At 41.4% G+C, this 24,996-nt stretch overlaps 1 protein-coding gene across 2 annotated transcripts in view; it reads left to right on the top strand.

Moving 5' to 3' along the window:
- LOC149191278 (carotenoid 9,10(9',10')-cleavage dioxygenase-like) overlaps positions 1 to 24,996 on the top strand; it is a 247,823-nt gene that overhangs the window by 210,263 nt on the left and 12,564 nt on the right. For both annotated transcript variants that reach the window (XM_089404148.1, XM_089404149.1), the window contains exons 3-10: positions 4,627 to 4,726; positions 4,940 to 5,002; positions 5,363 to 5,473; positions 5,608 to 5,792; positions 6,049 to 6,184; positions 6,454 to 6,571; positions 6,731 to 6,832; positions 6,962 to 7,213. In XM_089404148.1, the coding sequence (XP_089260274.1) occupies positions 4,627 to 4,726; positions 4,940 to 5,002; positions 5,363 to 5,473; positions 5,608 to 5,792; positions 6,049 to 6,184; positions 6,454 to 6,571; positions 6,731 to 6,832; positions 6,962 to 7,213 (1,067 nt within the window). The remainder of the gene's footprint in view (positions 1 to 4,626; positions 4,727 to 4,939; positions 5,003 to 5,362; positions 5,474 to 5,607; positions 5,793 to 6,048; positions 6,185 to 6,453; positions 6,572 to 6,730; positions 6,833 to 6,961; positions 7,214 to 24,996) is intronic.

The following is a 24,996-nucleotide window of genomic DNA, read 5'->3' on the forward strand; positions in this document are numbered from 1 at the left end:
GCCCTAAAACCAGTGATGCTTGCCCTTATACAAACCAAGTTCTTAAAGTACCCTTGTGAAGGGGTCACACTTCTAGTTGCCTCCTGTCTTAGCAGTATCATAATGCTGACCACACCTATACCTCCTTACAGTGATGACATAATGAGGAAAGTCTTCAGACTGATAGTAGAGACATTTCAGGGTTTGGATAACAGTGAGGGTCCTACTTTTGGGAAGAAGCTTGAGATTCTAGAAGCCATGGCCCTGGTTAGATCTTATGACATCATGCTCGATTTGGAGTGTGATGACTTGATCCTGCAGATGTTCCAATGCTTCTTTAGCATTAGGAAACATCATCTTGACACAATCATAGCACACATGCAATCCATTTTGTCCTCATGTATGGGAAGCCATGATGCCATTTGCAGAAGATTGCAGACTAGATTGTTGACCATTTGGAGGAGAGAACAATTGGTCTCACTTGCTGCTTATGAACTAGCCGAAAGGTTGGTTGAGCAGAACATTGGGTTGTTCAAAAGATAGTTGACTAGGGAGGAGTTGCTCAGGTTTGGTGGATCATGCAGCAAGAATGAGTTGAGGAGGAAAGGACTTTGCTTCATCTGTAAGGGACATTGGGGACTTGACCACTCATGCTTGAATGACACTAAGGAGATAACATAGGTAGAGCAGGAGGAGATTCCTTCTGACTTTTAGGGTTAGGATTCTTCTTTGGATCATTCCATGGGTTCATATGAGGATGCCTCTAAGGAGCATGAGTCATGTGGAGTTGTTGACACTATGCCAGATTTATATTTGGGTGTGTATGGTGAGTAGTTAGTGGACCCTATGGGAGACATTCAGGATGATGAGTCACTAGTGATGATTCTGCATGAGTCATGTGGAGTTGTTGACAGCAGGCCAGATTTATATTCGGGTGTGTATGGTGAGTAGTCAATGGACCCTATGGGAGACATTCAAGATGATGAGTCACCAGTGATGATTCAGCATGAGCAGCATATGGTGGAGCATGAGTCAACTGAGGAGGATGATATCCACAATAAGCCTAATGAGTCTCTCAGGGAGAGCCAATTGGAGGATCATATTAAGCTCGTGCTGGAGGAAGATGAGCTGCCACCCTTGGGGTCAGCCATTGATGAGGAACAGGAAGATGTACAGACAGCTAGCAGGGTGGCAGTGTTTACAGACGCTTGTCCTCAGGAGGTATCGAAGTTTGACCGGGTATGTTTTCCAGGAGGCTAGTCGATGGCAGGAGCGTGGAGTTTCTGATCAGAGGAGGGAGGAGCTGTTGGAGATGGTGGTGCATCCATCTTTGGGCCAACCGACTGGTGAGGTGTGGGTAGATGCACAGGCAGCTAGCAGCGCTACAGTACTTTCAGGGAGCAACCCTCTGCAGGAGTACATAGATAGGACTTGCAGCACAGTTTGGCCACTGTACCCATTACGGGGAGAGAGGCAGGGTTTTCTCGATGGATATTGTTGACTAACCAGGCAAAGTTGCGTGAGTGGGGCATGGTGCAACATAGGAGACTTATCACATATACAGGTGCCTATGCATTCGATCCTTCCCACATGATGAATTGGCGAGAGACCATGAGTTGGTATCCTTTTGATGGAGTATCATCCTTAGTCTGGGGCACAGTACAACAGGAGCCCTTAAATGAGAGGGTTACCAAATGTTTTGGTGGGCAGTGGGAGGTGGACCGACAGTTCATCAATATTTCAGTAGCACTAGCCAAGTGTCAACAGAGTGGGGTTGACCTTGGCCTATGCCAGAGGTTAGATTGGAGAGAGGTGATAAGTTGGTACTCGCTTGATGGAGCAGAAGCTATAGTCAGAGACAAAGCACTGTCCGAACCATGGGACCTGGGCGATGATTGGGCATGTTGGCATTGGGATCCAAGTGGGTTGACTGGTAGTAGGTTGATGTAGAGATGGGCATGGGATCCAGGTATTGAGGGATCCAATAATGTTTGGATTGCTTGGAGGCATGATGTGGACCAATGGTTCATATGGGATCCTGGTATTAGTTTGCAGATGTCTCTACAGTGGACAAGTGCGGATTGCTTGAGGGCAAGCAATATTGGGGTGGGAGGTTTTGTCATATCCCCATTTTTGCTTTCCTCCATAGTACAACCAGGGTGGATTTCCAGGGCACAAGATGGCCAAATCATGAGAGCAGGTTTATGTCATCAAGGGTTCCAAGGGAGTTTTGAGGAGTTTTTATGGGATCTGATGGCATTCACTTGGCATATTCCATCACCCACACAATTTGTCTTTCGTTTCATTGCATTCCAACAACCTTCAAAAATTTGCATTATTATGGGGCCTATCTTAATTAATCATGCTCGAGGTGGCATTCTGGGAAGATTAATTGATGGAACACCTCAGTGTAATTGCTCGTTGGAACCGGAACAAGAAGATCTACATGATGGGATGCTGAGAAGTGATTTTCAGTGGTCGGAGAGAGTATGGTGGCCAATTTACCATTTTCCCACATTAAAAAGAATATTTAATTGAAATAAAAGAGGAAAAATGCTCCATGATTAAAATAATAATAAAATAGGAAGTTCTAGAGGGGTCCATTAGATTTATTAAAGAGGAGGAGGCCATTAGGGGACATCTTGGATTTGTGCTTTCTTCTTGTGGAGAGGTTTAAGAACTCGGTTCTCTACTTCAGCAGTAGCCCCAGGACAGAAACCCTCGGGTGATTTTGGTGAGAGTGGACAAAAACCCACCTCATCTCCTTGGTGGATTCAACCAGAATTCACAGGTGCATTGATTGATTTCAGTTCAGTTTTGGGAGGGCCAGTTTCAGCATTGGAGCATATCAGTTTTGGAGACCAGATTATCTATCTCAGCGATATCATCATGTACACTCTTCCAGTTATATATTATAATGAAAGCCGAGATTATTTCTGCTCATGGTGTTATTGAATTGCATGCACTCTACTTGTTATATTTTACATGGCAATCTTCTGTTAATTGAATAATAATGTTATGGTGAAATTCCAGTTGAGTTAAGTTTCTGCATAATTAGCAAAATATCCTGTTTGGGATATTACATAAATTCCCAAAAGCAAACAAGTATAAGCACTTGATTGCAAAATGATCAAAGTACCTTCTCAGTGGCAGCCTACCTTCGTCCATGTGTTCAGGCCGGATGGGTGAGGAGTAAATGGTTGATGCAAGTGGCAAAGATATATGGCATATCATCAGTTAATGGTGATTGTTAGGGGCTGTTGGCTGGCTGGCTATCAACATAGGAGAAAAGTTTTCTCCTATGGGATTACCCATTTTGGTGGTTAACAAGGCCCATATGGATGAGAATTTCAATAGAAGGATCTAGTGCAGGGATTGCTGTGGTTGTGGGGGTAGCATTTGGTAAAATAGTGACATCCTAGTTAAGGCTATGTTTGTTTATTGGCTTCCTAAGTCCTTTATTTTCTAGCATTCTCCTTCCTTGGACAGCCTACTTCTACATGTATGTTTCTGTGATTTCATTTCATGTTGCTCTTGCACCTGCTTTTCTTTTTATTTCATTTCTTATGGGGATGCTCTTTGTATCCATATTTTGCTTGGCTATTATTGATGGCTATTATCAATAGTCCCTTTGACATATTTTGGCCTTTAGTGGACATTGATAAAGATTTCGATTTCTTTATATAAATCTTGAAAATTGATTTCAAAAGATATTGTTTTTCAGTTTGACCTTCTGGTGTTAAGCCGTAAGGCTATATTTATTATCATATGCCTACTATGTCACTAGTGATGGAAAGCTTATATTTATTCCGTGGTTGTTTGATGTGTACATTACTGTAAATTCTTCAGTTTTCCCAAAGTGATTCAATCATCATTATCATCACTATCTGAATGTTCAGTCCATGCGAAATGTTTCAGAAGTCTCATAGAGCATGCTAGATTGTTGTGTGAACTTCTTCCTCATTGACACCTGAAATATCTCTCTTCTTCTTGTTAACTGTTTCTTTGTAGAAGCAAATTCCAGATAAACAAATTGATTTAAATGATACCTCATCCAAATTTTCCGATGGTTAATCTTCTAGGGTCTGAAGTCTGATTTCCTTTTACAGCAAGTGTTGTACTGTTTGTCCTTTGATTGTTAAATGGTACAATCCATGTTGTCTCTCGTTGATTAGATATTCTTGGCACTTGAATCTTGAAGATTGCATTTAATAGACAATTCCAAACTTCTTATGTTTAATGCAACATCTGTATTTTGATTTGGTGTCTATAATATATACCAAACCTTATTTTTATGTTGTCCCCACCATTAGTTCATGCATGTTATAAGCTAATTTTTGCAGCATCTGTTATTTATTCATGACATCTTGATTGCCACTTGAAGAAGGAGAATTCATTTTTGATGTAAAACACATTGAGCTACCACTTGTGATGTAATAAATATATGAATAAAAAACAGTGTCACTCTCGGGTTTTCAACCCTTGTTCTCATGTTTATGTCACTACTAACCACTGTGGTATGTGCCTGTCGATATCATTTAAGAGAATTACATGGCAGCTATTTGCAATTTGTATTTTGACAAGTAGAAATGTTGCGTCTGAAGAGAAACATCCAGCTGATGATTGTGCATCTATATTATAATGCAGATTGGTGACCTCAAAGGAATGTTTGGACTATTCACTGTCCAAATACAACTTTTACGTGAGAAATTTGGTGTCCTAGACATGTCATATGGGAACGGAACAGGCATGTTTTAGAAAACCAAGCAATAGACAACAGCTATATACCCAAGTACTTGTTGATTTTTCCTGTACAAAAGAATCAAACAAGTGATATCAGTCTGCTGGGAATAGGAAGCATTTTTCTTCTAGCAATTAAGAATTGATATTCAATATCTGCTGTTTTGTTTTTTTACATACCTTTTACTTTGACTAACCCATAATTCTGAGTCTGATACAGCTAACACAGCCCTTGTATATCATCATGGGAAGCTTCTTGCACTTCAAGAGGCAGATAAACCTTGTAAGATCCTTTTCCTTCACCTTTCTGTCATTCAGAATAGTTGCTAGGCATGCTTCTTGTAGCTGGCAAATGTTTCTATTATATTCAGTTTTAATACTAATGGTTGTGAATCATTCAATCAAGGAAACCGTTTTAACTATGTGAAGGCATCATGACATTGTTAGCAAGATGATAACCTACCATCAATGGAAATAGACACATACAAATACTGCATAGCAGTGACATTGACAGAATATCTGTTAACATGTTAATTAATATGCTCTCTGTTCATAATGGGATGTAATGGAGAAGGTCACTTGGTTGTGCAGGTGAAAGCAGACTCTTACTGTTTGATTTCATTTCTTGGTTGCCTCTTCGCAGATGCACTTAGAGTCCTTGAGGATGGTGATTTGCAAACTCTTGGGCTAATGGATTATGATAATAAATTAGCACACTCCTTCACTGCACATCCAAAGGTTGACCCTGTTACAGGTAACAGTATATCTTTTAAAGTCTGCTTAAAATGTTTCTAGGTAAGAATGGTTTGGGACAGTCCCAGACTGCTCTAAACCAGAGGAGGTGGCATAACAGTAAATTACTTATCAATTTGTGTCAATCATGTGCAGGGGAGATGTTTACATTTGGTTATCAACACAAGCCTCCCTATTTAACTTACCGGGTTGTTACAAAGGAGGGAATAATGCTTGATCCAGTTCCTATAACACTTCCCAAACCTGTCATGATGCATGACTTTGCCATAACTGATAACTATGCAATCTTCATGGATCTTCCTCTCTATTTTTCTCCAAAGGTATTTTATTCCTGAATACTGTGGAGAAGATTACTTAGAGATATGATGCTGGACCTTAGCTTGTGGAAATTGTTCCACGTCCAGAGACTAAGAGAAATTAATCAAAAACATTGAATTCAAGTAATTAACTTGCATGAGAGATGGCTGAAGCGGGATTTTTTCCCCAATGCTCACAATAAAAAAGTATGGCATGGTTTTATCTTTAAGTTTCTAAAAAATAAATAACTTTACCTGATTGGGCTTGTTCATGATTCAGGATATGGTAAAAGGTGGACTCATCATGTCTTATGATACTACAGAGAAAGCTCGTTTTGGTATATTGCCCCGATATGCCAAAGATGATCTTCAGATACGATGGTTTGAACTGCCGAACTGCTACATCTTTCATAATGGTAATGCCAATAGACATGCAAAACAATTGTTCATTTTTATTATGTATTTATTGCAGTGGATCATTTATACATTTTGCTTTGCACCATTTAATATCTTATGGCTTCATCTCATTTTGTTCTGTCTGCATTTATTTCTTACAATATAGAAGGAATGTCTTACCTAATCATCTGTAGGTTGGCTACTGACTCTTGACGCTAAGACTTAAGTTGAGGTGTCTCTTAGGAGGGTCAAATTTGTTTGTTGACGGGTTTTCTTTTCCAAATTCCAGCAAATGCTTGGGAGGAAGGTGATGAAGTTATCCTTTACACTTGTCGATTACCTGAAATGGACTTGGAAATGGTCAGCGGACCTGCAAAAGAAAATATGAAAAATTTTCAGAATGAACTGTATGTCTTCTACTGCAAGTTACCCTCGTTGCTATGTAGATTCATTAGAACTAGCAAAGGAAGTCTTTGCAAACAACATATTTTGGTCTTTTGTTATTATAATTACCACTAAAATAAAATCAAGCTCTTAAATAGTATTGTTTTGGATTTTCTGGACAGATATGAAATGCGATTCAATTTGAAAAGTGGAGAAGCTTCACAAAAGAAACTGTCTGAGTCTGCAGTAGATTTTCCAAGGATTAATGAGAAGTACATTTGCAGGTAAGAAAACGTTGAGGATGCATACTACATTCTCCATTCTGACACCAATAACTTTTGTTCTTTCCTCCAGCAGTTCCATCTTTAGATTATTAAATAATGGCATATTCTTTATTGAACATGGATATGCAGAAAGCAACGATATGTATATGGTACTGTGCTAGATTCAGTAACACAGGTTAAAGGACTGGTAAAATTTGATCTTCAAGCTGAACCTGAGATAGGAAAATCACAGATTGAAGTGGGAGGTAATGTGCTAGGGGTTTTCTGCTTTGGTCCTGGAAGGTTTGGTTCTGAGGCAATTTTTGTACCCCGAGATTCTGCTCCAGACCTGGAAGAGGATGATGGTTATTTGATCTGTTTTGTGCATGATGAGAACACTGGGTATGATTCTAACTTACATCAGTCCTGATAGATGTGTTTCAAAACCATTTGGTAGTTTTTCAATGTGAATGTCATTTTTCTTTTCTATGATAGGAAATTTTGCAAATATAGACGATATCAAAGTTACAAAACTCGCCTCGGTGAAAAATTTGGTGAGACCAGAGAGGAAAAGTTTGACTTAGAATTCGCAAAAACTTGAATACAATAATATCTAAAAAAATATTATCCTTCCATTTGGGAAAAATTTGGACTAAAGCAAAAATTGAGGAACATCTCATTGAGTACATGTCAGTGAGAGTTTAACCCACGAGTATTCATGCATCAAACACATTGCCTATTATTCTGACTCATAGGAACTGAGTTGATTTGACTACGTGCCTAGCTGAGTTTGACTTATGAGTCCGTCTAATGTCCCTTTTTCCGGAAGTGGGGAATGAAAAACAGCTCAGTTGCCTAGTCAATTCCCATGTGCTACAAATTAGAATTAATGGATGAATACCAAGGAATAGTTAATTAAAGTGAAATGATGTCCCTTTTTCCGGAAGTGGGGAATGAAGAACAGTTCAGTAGCTAGTCAATTCCCATGGGCTACAAATTTAAATTATTGGAGAAATACCAAGGAATAATAAATTAAAGTGACTATAGAAAAAGAATTTCATGAAAGTAACTTTAGTAAATGGAGAAAATGTGACCCATGGTATTCAGATGATCCATGATATTTTAATGGTTACCACAATAAAAGAAAAGGAGGAGGTCATTCATAGTTATGATTGGATATTTGTGTGAGTTTTTGTAGCATCGGATGTGTTCTAGCCATGAATATTGTGGAGAGGCTAGAATACATGAGATCTCCAAAACTCAGAAATCGTTTTTGGAAATTCCACCTATAGACGACTTAATTAGATTATTAGTTGTTTTTAAAATATTTCCTAAGTATAAACTTAATGAATATGACTAATTAATCAGAATTAATTTAGTTATGGTGTGAATCATCCAGAAACTCACACGGATCGACTTCTAGTTAATCCTAGCCATAGATTAACATCTAATCTTGGTCGTTGAAGTCTCAACAGAGGGTTATAAGAAGAAAGTCGATGGGGCTTGGAGAACACACTTGCAGCGTTCGATTTTGCTGAAAAATCAATTTCCAGAGTAGCAGTTGTGTGTTGCCGGAAGTGATTCAGTGAGGTTGAAGCAGTGAGAGAGGCATAGAGATAGTGAGGTCGGAGGAAGCTTTTCTAGTTCTGACAAGTACATTGCAGAGAAGCAATGATTGCCACAGAGAGGCAGCGCATAGCCCTCTAGAGGAGATTTCCATTTTGCTGGGGAGAAGTCGAGACTCAATGCCAGAGACTGGATAAAGGTTTCGGAGGCCGGGAGAATTAGTTTCGCAAACAGCAGCTAGTGGGACAGTGAGAGGAGATGCAGTTCCAAGCTTGTGGGACACAGTAATTGCGTAGGCCAACGTAGTGACTGCACAAAGGGAGAAAAAAGCAGCTCAATTCGAGTTGAGGTCAGTGTGGGATCACCAGTGGAGTGAGAAAATTTTCTCACTAGTTATTATTGCCAATTATTTCTTTGTTTGGATTGCTAATTTAAGCATCCATAGTTTGTACTTGGATTTTCACTACTGCATAATATTAAAAACCCTCAGTCGCTGCATCGGTTTTCCTAAGTTGGGTTTTTTTGGGGACTCAGTCCAAAAATAACAATGTTTTTTGTGTGTGTGCATCTATTTCTTCTAGCGTTTTTATCTCTTCCGCGGTATTTGTTTTGTGAAGGTTGCAGTGTATTTGTTTTGATATTTTCCATAGCACACAACAAATAATTTGTTTAATTAAATTAACAAAGAGAAGAAATAACATCAGTTGTTGCAATAGGATTCAAGTTTTTTGAATTTTCACATGGTATCAGAGTGCAGGTTGTAAGCCGGAGAGCTCAATGGCAGAAGGGAAGAGGAATTTTGTAGCTCTGCGTAAGCAGCAGTTCGAAATCCTCAGAGGCAGTGCAGTTTCTTGGCCAAGACAGTCAATTTCTTGAGGAAAAATCGATTTCTCTGAGAGAGCGACAGAGAAATCGGATTTCTCTAGTTCGAGGATTACCAGAGGCAGAGGGAGCAACCAATATTTTCCTTACAGAGTAGATCTCTAGCTGGACGCAGTATTTTGCAGCAGTTCTAGTGCAAAAATAGCGTCAAGAGGAAGAAAGAGCACACACTGAGGGAAATCTTCCTCAGGAGACTTCTCGCTTCAAAAGTTCAATTTTCTCTTGCAGATCAACAATCGTTGTGAGCAGATTTACTCACTCCAGCAGGGAGTGTGTAGAGCATAGCAACAGCTAAGCAGAAGAGAAGAGGAGGATTTCAACTTATTTTGCTGAGATGGCCACTGCCAGACTACGAGATCAGGACAGGTTGGACGGTGCTTCCAACTATGTCATCTGGAAGGCAAGGATGTCCTTCCTTCTGGATGAATATGGCCTGAAGCCATTCATAGATGCAGTGGTAGCTATCCCCACGAATGCAGATCAACTGAAGGAATACCGAAAGGAGATGGCGAGGGCAAAGAGGTTGATTCTTGACGGTGTTCGAGATCACATTGTATCACACATAGCGAGCCAGGGAACAACCAAGGAGATGTGGGATACACTTTCCACGCTATATCAAGGCACTTCTGAGCAACAGAAGATGTACTTGGAGGAAAAGCTGAGATGCACTAGGATGCAGAAGGGGGAACGCATAGACCCCTATGTCACCTGGATTCAGAAGATCCGAGATCAACTGTCAGTTGTTGGAGCAACACCTCAAACCTCAGAACTAGTACGATTGGCACTCAACAGTGTCTCCGAGATGTGGGACAGGATGTGGGCCGATTTGCAGCAGGAGGAGTTGAGGTGAGACTTAGTGAAGAGCTCCATCAGTGGTAGCAGCAGTGGGTCGAAGCAGGTGAAGGAGGAGGAGAATGTGGCCCTCACATTAAAGGGTCCCAGTCAGGGACAGGGGGAGCAATGAAAGAAGAAGAAGAACTTGTTAAAGGTCAAGTGCTTCAGATGTGGTGATCTTGGTCACTACAGCATGTGAAAATTCCTAGACTCGACGGAACCCCTACTGCATCAAATCTGAATCTACTTCACCTACTTGATTTTTAAATTACATTCATCAAGTTATTCTTCTGAATACTGAAGCAAATTACTTCTGCAGCCTACACTAATTAAATATTTGATCTCATGAAACAGAAAACAGAGCAAAGAACAAGATACATAGGACACTTATTTTTTTGACACAATAGTCCCCGGAAAAACCCAATGCGGGAAAACCAGTGCAGCAGCTCTGAGGGTTTATTATTATGTAGGAGAAATATCTGAATACAAATCTTGGATGCTCATCTAGCAATCCTTTACAAAGAAAATACTGGCGGAAAATATGAGTGATTTTTACCTCACTTCACTCGACAGAATCCCGGCTGATCAGGTACAAGACTGGCTAACCCTAGTTATTTCTGTGTTGGCTTTGCATCAACCTTGTGTCACCTTCTCTGCCCTATATGTCAACTCTCCCCGCTGTTCTGGCAATTTTGGATTCTGCGTGACATGTAGCTTTTCTGTCAGCTCTCCCAGCTACTGTGCCGCCTCTGCGTCAGCTCTCTCGGCTTTTGCACTGCCTCTCCGCAAGCTCTCTCCGCCTCTCTGTCAGTATTCTCCGGAAAGTCCTTCTCTTGGATTCTCATTGCCCCTCTGATGTAAGATCTCCCCAATCGAATTTCCCCCTGAGAACTTCTCACCTCAGAAAATTGATTTCCTCAATCTCTCTGTGTGTATTTCCAAATGAACCCCAAGCCTCCATTTTATACTTTTCCCGTTGAGTCTTCAACGGCCGAGATTAAGTCTCTAATCAATGACTAAGATTAAAACATGACTTGATCTACCTTCTAGATCATTCTCACCCATATTTTGATTAATACCCATTAATATTTTAATTTCCATAATTTTAGACTTAGAAACTCCATTAAAAATATTAATTATTTTAATAAAATACAATCCAGGTGGAATTTCACCAATCGGTTTCTGGGTTCTTTAGAACTCATGTGCCTTAGCCTCTCCACCAATTTTCAAGGCTAGAGCACTTCTGATGCTACAAAAACTAACACTCCCTCTTATCGAGAAGAGTGCTCCAGCTACAATGTCCACCTGCATGGTACTCTGTTTCTAAAGCACCTCCTTTCTGCACTGTTGTTGCCACCAACACTGTGCTACTACTACTATTGTACTGTTGTCCATGACACTGCCATTGCCACTGCTGCATCTGTACTACAACTCCCTCTCAAATGCTGCATCTACTATGCTGCTAGCATTGCCACTGCTAACACTGCATCCATATTGCAACTTAGTTGTTGAGAGAGGAAGCTGAAAAACATCCAAAATTAGTTGAACTTAATTGTGTTCAACATAATACAATGGATGTTGGATTCTAACTACTGCTGACCCTCTGAATCTTTTGCATTGCTGCTGACCTCTGCACTGTGCCATCTGCACTGCTGCCAACCTTGCTCTGCATTGATCAGTTTCTGGTTCCAAGCCACTGCATCTGTCCTCCAAACGCTCCACTGCATCATTTGACACTAAGTCCATCACGTTACTGCTGAATCTTGGGCTCCCGTAGTGAGGAATTCATCCAAGAGACTTGTAGTCCTCTCGATTACAACTCAATATTGCCCCATCTCCCACCTGGAGATGCGTGGGCACTCATGGCAAACTCATCCTCGTCAATCTTTGTTGAAGCAACCTTAGGATAATGTTTCTCATCCTTGCCCTTTTTCTTCAAAGGACATTGGGATGCATAGTGGCCCATCTCACCACAACTGAAACATTTCACCTTCAAAATGTCCTTTCGGTTCGGCTTCTGCTATCCCTTTGCTGCTAGAGCTGCATTTTCCTCCTCCTTCGTCTTTGTGCCACTCCCATTGCTGCCACTGAGGTTTACCTTCACTAGGTCCCTCCTTAACTCCTCCTGTTGAAGAGCCGCCCACATCTCCTCCCATGAAGGTAGTTTCTCTTTGCCCTATATTCTTTGGACGAAAACTTGCCATTCATTCGAGACTCCATTTAGGGCTATCCTCACCATCACGGTTCGCTGAGGAGTGGACCCCACTGCAGCAAGTTGATCTCTAGTGCCCTAGAGACATTGAAGATAGAGGTTCACCCTTCTCCTTTCTGCATCAAAGTCCACAGCAACTTCTGCTGTAAATACATCTTCCGTTATTCGGAAGAGCCTTCATACAATGACGACAAGGCTTCCCACATCTCTCGAGCTGTATCCTTGCCTTGCAAGTGTGAGACCACATGATCTCGAACTCCATCAAGAATGAGTCTCTTTGCCTTCCCCTGCTCGACCTTGTACTTCTTCTTTTGATCGTTGTCAGCAGGAACAACTACAACACTTTTGACGTAGGCCTCGAGATCATATTCTTCCAGAACAACTAAGATTCTAGTCTTCCATATGACATAGTTGGAGGCTCTGTCCAACTTGTCCTGATCTCTGAGCCCATGCGATGCCATCTCACCCAACTGTCGAACTGACTCCTCTAGTCACTTCTTAGCACTGCTCAGTTGCTCAACAAGTGAGAAATTCGAACTTTCTGGCGGAAAGTTCTTTGAGGAGAAAATTCCCCTTCTATGTGTCTTTGTTCTTTTCCAGCGGATTTCTGCCCCGACAGAAACTGCATCGTTCAAGCACTGCGTTGAGGCTCTGTGTCACTCCCCCTGCTTCTACAAACTCACGAACTGGAAATCGTACCTCTTTGTTGTCCCACTCAGAGAAAGATTTCCTTGGATCTACTTTCTGACAAGGACTGCATAATCCCTTCAAGGGGATTCAAATTGCTGCCAAGTTCAACTTTTGGCCTCACTGCTCAACACTGGATCTGCTCTTCCTGTTTCAAAATCAATGCTCTGATACCATGTGAAAATTCCTAGACTCGAAGGAACCCCTGTTGCAGCGAATTTGAATCTACTTCACCTACTTGATTTTTAAATTACATTCATCAAGTTATTCTTCTGAATACTGAAGAAAATTACTTCTACAGCCTACACTAATTAAATATTTGATCTCATGAAACAGAAAACAGAGCAAAGAAAAAGATACATAGGACACACTTATTTTTTTGGACACAGTAGTCCTCGGAAAAATCTAATGCGGGAAAACCGGTGCAACAGCGCTAAGGGTTTATTATTATGCAGGAGAAATATCTGAATACAAATCTAGGATGCTCATAACCCAATGCAGGAAAACCGGTGCAACAACTCTAAGGGTTTATTATTATGCAAGAGAAATATCTAAATACAAATCTAGGATGCTCATTTAGCAATCCTTTACAAAGAAAATACTGGCTGAAAATCTGTGTGAGTTTTACCTCACTTCACCCAACGTAATTCTCGCTGATCCGGCACAAGACTAGCTAACCTGGCTATTTTTGCGTTGGTTCTGTGTCAGCCCTATGTCACCTTCTTTGCCCTCTGTGTCAGCTCTCCCAGTTGTTCCGACAGTTTTGGATTCTGCGTGACAAACAACTTTCTGTGTTATCTCTCCCGGCTATTGTGGTGCCTCTCTGCAAGCTCTCTTCGCCTCTCTGTCAGTATTCTCCAGAAAGTCCTTCTCCCGAATTCTCACTGCCCCTCTGCTGCAAGATCTCCCCAATCGATTTTCCTCTTGAGAACTTCTCACCTTAGAAAATCGATTTCCTCCAATGTTACTTGGGAGCGGGAGCGGAAGCGGGAGCGGGAGCGACCATTTTCAGAAGCTCCCGGTTTGGGAGCGAATCCCGGAGCGATTTTTTAAAAATATATATATTTTTTATATTTTTTAATTTTTGATACATATATGTCAACAAAAACATGTAGAATGATGAATTAGATATAAAAAACATAAAAAAGCATAGATTGAACCATATAACAACAATCATCTAGAAGTTATAATCTTCATCAACCACGTCCGCAAGTTAGTAACATAGTAACATACAACATATTGAGTCTCATGATTCATCAATCTTAAAGTTTCAAGCTTTCAAAATTCAATATATAACATTTATCATCATTGATCACCAAAGTTGTACTTGTAAGCTAAGTGTAACCATTACAACAAATAATATCTAACATGAAATGAAATGTTATAAAATGAAATGAAATGAAACAACTTTCAACTTTCATGAAGCATCATATTCATAATTCATTACTAATGAGTTATAATTGCCAACTTCAAACTTAAATTGTCATATATTGTTTAAAAAAATATCATAATAAATATGAAAGAGTCAATAGTTATAAAAGCTACTAGAAACTAGAAAAGAGAAGTAAATCTATTATCTATTTCTTATGCTTGGGCCTCTTGCCACCACGAGAAATGTCTAATTTTTTAGTCTTGTTGCAAAATCAGGATCTTTGTCATTAATATCACCCTCCAAGCATTAATATCCAGAGGTATCTTTGTCATTACCTTTGTATCTGTATAGGGATCTTTGCCATTAATATCACCCTCTAAGCATTAACATAAGATAGAAAAAGCATAGCATGTCAAGTCAAGATTTTGTTTGAGTGATGCGTACATTTTTAGAAGGGTCATGATAGAGGAGTTCGACAACCAATGTCACTAACATCAAGGTACATAGAGGGATTGGTACTCTTGATTAAATATGAGTTCCATACCCTAATACATGACAAAATTCAATGGAAACATTGCAATCCCCCAATCCTGAAATCCTGAAAAACTGATAAGTCTGCTGGATTTTGAATGAAATCTAAAATTCTACTTTCTCCATATGAAATCCAATGAGGATGAAACCACTCTCAAACATCCTGAGTCATTTCATGGTAATGTTAAAAATTTAAGTAAAAGGATGAAAATGAAAATTAAAGAAAATGTCACTTTTACTTTAAGAATTTAACATTACCATGAATAGCATATCAATACTAGGGCCTAGACTTGATCATTAAGTTGCCCCACTCAAAAACTATTTGTTTCTTTCAAAAAAAATTGCATTTCGAACATTACTACAAAAAAAAAATGCAAAAAAGGCAAAACGCTCCCGAAAAGGCAGGGAGCGAAATTTTTTTTAGGGAGCGCGCTCCCGAAATCGCTCCCTTTTCGGGAGCGATTTCGGGAGCGCGCTCCCGAGTCGCTCCCGCCCGGAGCGCGGATTGGGAGCGGGATCGAGGGGGGGGGGGGGGGGGGCGCTCCCCCGCAACACTGATTTCCTCAATCTCTCTATGTGTGTTTCCAAATGAACCCCAAGCCTCCATTTTATACTTTTCCTGTTCAATCTTCAACAGTCGATATTAAGTCTCTAATCAACGGCTAAGATTAAAACACGACTTGATCCGCCTTCTAGATCATTATCACGCATATTATGATTAATACCCATTAATATTTTAATTTCCCTAAGTTTAGACTTAGGAACTCCATTAAAAATATTATTTATTTTAATAAAATACAATCCGGGTGGAATTTCACCAAACGGTTTCTGGGTTCTTTAGAGCTCATGTGCCTTAGCCTCTCCACCAATTTTCAAGGCTAGAGCACTTCCGATGCTACCAAAAACTAACACAACACCCAGTGTCCTCAAGAAGATGGACAAGGAGGAGAAGTAGGACCAGCATGCAACATCAGCAGAGATCGGTAGGCTTTCCTCTAGGCTGGAGGAAGACTTCACCATGTATGCTGGCATACCCCACGAGTGAAATGGGGTGATTTGGAGTTGGAACCCCAAAGTGCTTGATGGGCAGGATTCTTGAGGAGGTCCACCTCTTGAATTAGAACCTTGGTACGAGAGCCCACAATATTTCAGTAGCAGGGTGGATTAGTGGGTGTAGATGCAGTCAGATGCTAGAGTGACATATGTAGAGTCTAGTTGCATGTTAGATGTTAGGGAGCGTAGTGGAGAGTTGGCAGCAGTGCAATTGGCATTGTGTAGAGTCAGTAGCAGCACATATGCCTCAATGACAACGCAGATACTAGCAGCAGTTAGAGACTCGGGTGACATATGTATCATACTGATCACAGTTGATTTAGTATTTAGGATGTTTTTTAGTTGCAGATGTTGCAGTTGCAACAACAACAGATGGAGAGGGAGTTGCAACGCAGATGCATTGTTGGCGGAAGTTCAGTGAGCAACAACACAGATGCAACACGTATCAAAGTTGCGCAGTAGTTGGTGGACAATAGCAGCTAGACATCAGCAGCGTGACAGGAGATGATGCAGAGACAGGGTGTGGCTACAAGGGGCAGTAGCACTAGAACGCATTCCTCGCTAGGATGGAGTGTTAGTTTTTGTAGCATCATATGTGTTCTAGCCATGGAATTTTGTGGAGAGGCTAGAATACAAGAGATCTCCAAAACCCAGAAATCGTTTCTAGAAATTTCACCTAGAGACGACTTAATTAGATTATTAGTCATTTTTAAAATATTTCCTAAGTCTAAACTTAAGGAATATGACTAATTAATTAGAATTAATTAAGTTATGGTGTGAATCTTCTAGAAACTCACACGGATCGACTTCTAGTTAATCCTAGCCATAGATTAAGATCTAATCTTGGTCGTTGAAGTCTCAACAGAGGGTTATAAGAAGAAGGTCGATGGGGCTTGGAGAACACACTTGCAAAGTTCGATTTTGCTGAGAAATTGATTTTCAAAGTAGCAGTTGTGCGTTGTTGGAAGTGATTCAGTGAGTTCGAAGCAGTGAGAGTGGGGTAGAGATAGTGAGGCCAAAGGAATCTTTTCTAGTTCCAGCAAGTACATTGCAAAGACGCAGTAATTGCCACAGAAAGGTAGCACAGAGCCCTCTAGAGGAGATTCCCCTTTTGTTGGGGAGAAGTCGAGAGTCAGTGCCAGAGGCTGGATAAAGGTTCTAGAGGCCGAGAGAGTCAGTTTCCTAGACAACAGCTGATGAGACAGTGAGAGGAGATGCAATTCCGAGCTTATGGGACGTAGTAACTGCGTAGGTTGACGCAGTGACTGCATAGAGGGAGCAAGGAGCTGCTCAATTCAAGCTGAGGTCAGTGTGGGATCACTTGTGGAGTGAGATGTGAAAATTTCTGAATCTAACAAATCAGAAACACCCACTGCATTATCTGGTTTACTATCTCCTACTTGTTCTTTGCATTAACAAGTTATTTAAATGCATAAATATCGAAGTAAACACAAACGCAGCCTTTCACAAATATACAAATCAACAACTGAAATAAACTGAGGCAACACAAGGGATGTCGTTATTTTTGGACAATTGTCCCTAGAAAAACCCAATGCGGGAAAACCTGTGCAAAATATAGAGGGTTTTATTATTAAGCAGATTCTGAATACAACTAGGGTGCTAGAAATGGCTCACCCTTCAGAGAATATCCTTAGCAGCAATACCTCTATCCGGAGATAGATATTTCGGCAAATCAGCAACCGAATGAACAACCCCACAGTGACTCTGATTGTTCCTTGTGCTAGATAGTGAAAGCTACTCCATGTACTCCTCTGGAATTGCGTCATCCTCTCCCGGCTAATCTGCTCTCAGTCTGCCCCACAGACTTCCTCAGCGCAGCCTCTGAAGCTCTTTGTGTCAACTGTGTCAGCCTCTATGACGTTTGCATCAGCTTCTGAAGCCCTCTACGTCTTCTACGTTGGCCTCCTTAGCCTTTGCGTCAACCATTAGTCTCTAATATGTATCCTTTAGCCTTGGATCGAAATCCTCTTGTTGAACTGCCCCTCACTGCAACTAATCAATCACTCGATTTCCTCCGCAAACCCTACCCCAGAAAATCGAATTCTTGATCTCTCTTTGTGTCTTGGTGTATCACCAACTGACCCTCAAGCCTCCTCTTATACTTTTACTGTTGACGATTCAAAAGCCGAGATTAAGTCCCTAATCAACGGTTAAGATTAGATCTAGCTTGATCATCATTATTTAGAACTTTCTCACCCATATTATATTAATACACATTAATATTTTAGTTTTCCTAAGTTTATACTTAGGAACCCCATTAAAAACATTAATTATTTTAATATCTCTCCATCGGGTTGGAATTGCCCCAGATGATTTCTGGGTCTTGGAGATCTCATGTGCCTTAGCATGTCCACCAATTTTCATGGCTAGAGCACATCTGATGCTACCAAAAATCAACACTCCCTCTTAGCGAAGAATGTGCTCTAGTAATGCTTCTCCATAGAAACATCACATTGATCTTCCACATTGGTACCAGTGCTAATGCTTGGCCTGCTGCCTCACATCCAATGCATTGCTACCCATGACACTGCCACTACCACTGCTACATTTGTACTACAACTCCCTCTCAACATGCTGCATCACGCTACCCATAGCACTGCCACTGCTAACTGTTGCACTGCAACTTAGTTACCGAGAAGTCAGTAACTGTCTTCTCCCAAATACTAACATCCTGGTTAGTCTGGAAGCCTCGTGATGTTGAAGTTGCCTCTGCTGCTATCCTGTGCTCCCTATGTTGCCACTGCACTGCTGCAAACACTTTTGTGCCTCTCACACTGTTGCAACCTCTGTTGTGCTGCTACAAACTTCTGCACTCTACCCCCGCCTTGCCGCTCCACCATACTTTGCTCCACTCGACACCTGTCATCATGCTACTGTCGTTAAGGGCTCCCGTAGCCGGATGTGATCCAAGAGTTTGGGCACCTCAAGGATCCTACCCTTAGCATGTAGTCCTCCTGACTACAACTCGATGTCTCCCCACCTCTTCTCTAGAGGCGCATGAGCGCTCATGGCACAATCGTCATCAGTCTCAACATCCTTCTTTGCCTTAGCTGCAGCTACCTTTGAATCGTAAGCTTCTCCCTTGCCTTTCTTCCTGGGGCATTGAGATGCATAATGTCCTAGCTCCCCACGGTTGAAGCACTTGACCATGGAATGTCCTTCTTCTTCCTCTTACCTTGCTGTCCTAGAGATGCTAGAGTTGCATCCTCCTCTTTCTTGACTCGAACTCCCTTACCACTACTCCCCACCTTGGTCAACCTCCTGATCTCTTCCCGTCGAAGAGTTGCCCACATCTCTTCCCAACTAGGGAGAGTCGCTCTGCCCAAGATGCTTTGGACAAACGTCTCCCAGTTCTCGGAGACTGCATTTAGAGCAGTCATGACCATAAACTCTGGATCAGGTGTAGACCCCACGAAAGTAAGCTGGTCCCGAATTCCTTGCAACCTCAGGAGGAAGTGATCTATCTCCTCTCCTTTCTGCATTTGATATGACCTCATCTGATTTTCTAATAACATCTTCTGCTGCACAAAAGAGCCCTGGTATAAGGTGGTCAACAGCTACCACATGTCATTTGTTGTGTTCTTCTCAACAATATGTGGTATGACATGCTCTTTGACCTCGTCTAGGATCATGCATTTCGCCTTCGCCATAGCCTCCTCATACTTCTCATTTGCATCAAGGTCAATTGGGACAACTACGGTTTTCAAGGCATAGTCCTTGATGTGATGTTTATCCAAGACCATGATCCTGGCTTTTCTTGATGACAAAATTGGAAGCCCCGTCCAATCTTTCTTGATCCCTCAATATGTTAACTGCCATCTTTGCTCCTCTTTGCCAAACTCCCTTTGAATCCTAATTTCCCTCCTGAAAATCCTCCTGCCAACTGTCAAACCACTCCTCTCCAATCATCCTTTGCCGCTACAACTTGGATCTAGATTTCTTGGCTAGAAATTCGTCGAGATAGTGCTTCCCTCTACCTTGGTTCTGTCTCTTTAAACACTGTTCTGCACTGACAGAAACAACGTCCCACCAGCTCCTCAAATCACAATCTCCACAACTCCTTTAACCCAGGCAACTGAAGAATTTGAGCCCTTCAGGCTCTAAGAAATTCCAACGTAGGCTGAAACTGCTCCTCCCAACCAACTGCGTCACTCCTTCCTGGTTGAGAAGGATGGCGTGGCTTTGCGTGAGCCTGTTCTGCCTCTCTATGCCTCTGCGATGGCACTTCCCTTGGCTCGAAATGCTGACGCAGGCTCTGTGTGAGCCTCTGCGTCACCCTCTAAGCACTGTGTCACTTCTTCTCTTGCCACTTCAACTCTGGAACAACACTGTCTCTCGGGACAACTACTTCTGCTGCAAATTTTCAGATTTCTTTTGTTGGTGTCTTCAGTCCTCCTGTGATCTACAATCGCTCTGATACCATGTGGAAATTTCTGAATCTAACATATCAGAAACCCCTACTACATTATTTGTTTTACTATCTCCTACTTGTTCCTTGCATTAACAAGTTATTTAAATGCATAAATATCGAAGTAAACACAAATGCAGCGTTCACAAATATACAGATCAACAACTAAAATAAAATGAGGCAACACAAGGGACACTGTTATTTTTGGACAATCGTCCCTGGAAAAACCCAATGCGGGAAAACCGGTGTAGCATATAGAGGGTTTTATTATTAAGCAAATTTTGAATACAACTAGGGTGCCAGAAATGGCTCACCCTTTAGAGAATATCCTTGGCAGCAATACCTCTATCCGGAGACAGATATTTCGGAAAATCAGCAGTCGGATGAACAACCCCACAGTGACTCTGACTGTTCCTTGTGTTGGACAGCGAAAGCTGCTCCATGCACTCCTCTGGAACTGCATCACCCTCTCCTGGCTAATCTGCTCTCAGTCTACCCCACAGACTTCCTTAGCGCAGCCTTTGAAGCTCTTTGTGTCAACTGCGTCAGCCTCTACGGCCTCTGCGGCAGCATCTGAAGCACTCTACGTCCTCTGCGTTAGCCTACTTAGCCTCTGCGTCAACCCTTGCTACCTCTACGTCAACCCTCCTAAGCTTTGCGCCAGCGCTACCTCTTCCAGCACTCTGTTGCATCTCTGATATGTATCCTTCAACCTTGGATTGAAATCCTCTTGCTGAACCCCCCCTCACTGCGACTGATCAATCACTCAATTTCCTCAGCAAACCCTGCCCTAAAAAATTGAATTCTCGATCTCTCTTGGTGTCTTGGTGTATCTCCAACTGACCCTCAAGCCTCCTCTTATACTTTTCCTATTGATGATCCAACAGCCGAGATTAAGTCCTAATCAACGGCTAAGATTAGATCTGGCTTGATCCTCGTTATTTAGAACTTTCTCACCCATATTATATTAATACACATTAATTTTTTAATTTTCTTAAGTAATTACTTAGGAACCCCATTAAAAATATTAATTATTTTAATATCTCTCCATCCGAGTGGAATTTCCCCAAACGATTTTTGGGTCTTGGAGATCTCATGTGCCTTAACCTCTCCGCCAATTTTCATGGCTAGAGCACATCCTATGCTACCAAAAATCAACATGAGAAATTTTCTCACTAGTTATTATTGCCAGTTATTTCTCTGTTTGGATTGCTAGTTTAAGCATCCATAGTTTGTACTCAGATTTTCACTACTGCAAAATATTAAAACCCTTAGTTGTTGCACCGGTTTTCCCAAGTTGGGTTTTTCCGGGGACTTAGTCCAAAAAAAGTGCATCTATTTCTTCAAACATTTTTATTTCTTCCGCAGTATTGGTTTTGTGAAGGTTGCAGTTTTTTGTTTCGATATTTGTCGTAGCACACAACAAATAATTTGTTTAATTAAATTAACAAATAGAAGAAATAACATCAATTGTTGCAATATGATTTGGGTTTTTCGAATTTTCACAATTTGGTGAATTTTTTTTCTTGGGCTCTTGGAGCTTTACGTGAAGGTTTGTAACCCTAAGTGTAAATCTTCTTTGGGGGTGAAGCTATCCTCCCTAGGGATCAAAACTAGTTTCAATGTTGCAAGATACACCCTAGCTAACTCCTCTGGAGGAATCTCTCAAATTCCTTATTGGGTTAATCTATGGAATTTATTCCAGGTGTATAGAAGAGCGTTATGAATATAAATAATCAATAATTAACAGTTAATAATGTACTGAAAAGGCATCTCTTTAAGGACATGACTATTTGGGAAAGGGCACCTTGCCTAGTATATAAGCAGGGCCCTCATTTGTATCATCTCATATATCTTGTACACTCAACATTCCTATATATAAAAATTGTTTGTCCTATTATGGATATTTACATATTCCAGATATTCTGAATATTCCACTGAGTATACAAACTTTGAGTATCTTTAGTGCTCATAATGAAATCCACAGTAGCCACTTTTGTGTCGATGTTTCGAGTCTATAACAAGACTCATCATCAGGACAAATTCCTATAGAGAAGAGCAAGAAATGAAGGGAATACATATGGAATGGAAGGTAATGAAATGTGAAAGAGTTGACCAATTAAACCTAAAGAATTATTATTGTTATTATTGTATGTTTGAAAGTGGGCCTCCCAACCTTGAAGGTATGGCTTTTCATTAGTATAGTTGTGTAATTTTCCTTACTTGTCATGGGCATGAGTAAACCCTAAACCGATACTCGGCCTCACATGTGGCCAAATTGTTCTTTCAGGGGTGTTTCGGCTACATGGTCTTCGAAAGACCATTGTCAGTGACTGGGACAACCGGTTCATGGGTGGATTCTAGAAGGAGCTATTTCAGTTGGTGGGCATTGGGCTCACTTCGAGTACTAGTTATCACCCTCAGACAGACGGGCAGACGGAGATAGTTAACAAGTGGTTGGAGGGCTACTTGCGTAACTATGTAATAGGTCAACAACAAGCATGGATACGGTGGTTGCACTTGGGTGAATACTACTACAACACCACATACCACATGTCCATAGGTGTGTCTCCATTCCGAGCTTTGTATGATTATGATGCATTGTATTTTGCTGACGTTATGTTTGGAGACAGCAAGGCCCCAAGGGCCAAGGATTGGATACAGGAAAGCCAATATATTTTGCGGGCTCTCAAAGACAACATTCAGATGGCCCAAAACCAACAGAAGCTTTATGCAGACAGGAGTAGAGTTGAGAGGCAGTTCAAAGTAGTTGACTTGGTCTTCTTGAGGCTTCAAATGTACCAGCAGTCCTTGCTCAAGCAGAAGGGGACTGAGAAGCTAAAACCCCGCTTCTATGGACTGTACCTTGTCACTTGGAAGGTTGGGGAGGTAGCATATGAGCTTGAGCTACCCCCGGGGAGTCAGGTGCACAACATCTTTCATGCGTCTTGCCTGAAAAAGGTGTTGGGGCAGCAAGTGACAGTACCTACAAAACTACCCCCTATGGATGATGAGGGGCATTTAGTGCTAGAGCCAGAGGCCATTTTGGATACCTGAGAGGCACTTGAGAAACCTGGTCATCAAGGAGATTTTGATCAGATGGAGGAACGTTCCAAATGAGGATGCCACCTCAGAGGGGGAGCAGATACTTCAGCATCCTTCGTTATAGTTGCTTGAGGACAAGCAACATTTTGGCGGGGAGGACTGTGATATTCCCACTTAGCATTTTGCTAAGTGAAATATCAAAATTTGGCCAATTTCGCTATAATGCACGGTTGTACTTAGGAAATGTGGGATTAGAGGCCCCATGTATGATTTTTGACTTAGAAGCACTCTAAATATTAGACCTGGGGTAAAATTTGCGGCCTTAGTAGAGTGTGGGGGGCACCTCATGGGAATTTCAACCCACATGGAGAATACGCATGCCTTGGAGAGAAATTCGGTGGGAGGAAATCGAGGAGGACCCACATGAGGGTGTTGGAGGCATCTTGACAAAAAGGAAGAGAAGGCACTTATTTGGTCATTCAATCATCTATGCAGAAATTGTGTCTTTGACATAACACTCTTGAGCTGAAGCCAAGTCTGCAGTGTTGTTTAGCACACGAGTGTCTCCGAGTGGAGATCTCAACCCTTTATTCGGTGGACTTCGAGTGCTAGCACAAGGAAGGAGTCCTACCTATACCAATTCGTACCAGCAGCAGGGAGTGTTAGTTCGTGGACAGGATAGGAAGCAACAACACCAGGATTGCGCAGTTCTTGGAGGAAGCACGCTCGGAGGTTGAGGAGTAAAGGGAGTTAGGGGCTAAAACTTGAGGTGGAGTCCAAGGAAGTGTTGTGGGGGCTCTTCCAGCATTTTGGTGGAGCAGCAAACGCAACATTCGCTACAGGTTACATCCTCTGATTGTGGAGCAGGGCCAAGCATTTGGGGGTCAATTTTGGAGCGTCAAAACTACGAAAAACCATTTCTGGGTTTTTCTGGGTTTATTGAGGAGAGGCCAATATTAATTTGGAAAAAATTTATGGGCAGATTTGAGGGGTCAAACAGGGGCCAAACTCAGCCAGCAACTAGAGCAGCTAGGGAAAAATTGGGTCGAAGTTCCAAGGTCAACATTTGGCCAATTTCTTCATGGGTTTTTGTGGGTTATTGGTGGAGTCAGAGGTTAATTTCCCGGAATTTTCTGAGTATCCGAGGAGGCCCTAGGAGCAGTTCTTTGCAACCAACAACATATTTTCTGGGTAGTTTCAGCGCAGAGTTAGGAGAGAGCAACAACAAATTTGAGAGGGCTTTATTATTATTCATTTGGGCTTAGCTAGCTTACCTTGAGAAAGTCCAGGTGCACTCTTTCCAGCACCTCATTGTACCCTCTTCTTATTATAATAAAATGGCTCAACAACGCATACTTTGGTGAAACTTCATGGTCTACCTCATGTGTTTGATTTTCGTGGTTTTATGTCTATGTTTTCTTTGTTATTTACTGTAAAAATTCCCTAGGAATATTACATCTTTGCTTGGGTAAATCTTTTCCAAACACCAAGTTCTCTTTGACTCCATCTCTACCAAAGGATAAGGCATTAATCCTTCCATAGGTGATCAATTTTAAAGAAAATTTCTCTCACCT

The sequence above is a fragment of the Pinus tabuliformis genome, chromosome 2_2 (assembly GCF_031772625.1).
Source record: "Pinus tabuliformis cultivar Carrire ecotype Pingquan chromosome 2_2, CPIR1, whole genome shotgun sequence".
Classification (NCBI taxonomy): domain Eukaryota; kingdom Viridiplantae; phylum Streptophyta; class Pinopsida; order Pinales; family Pinaceae; genus Pinus; species Pinus tabuliformis.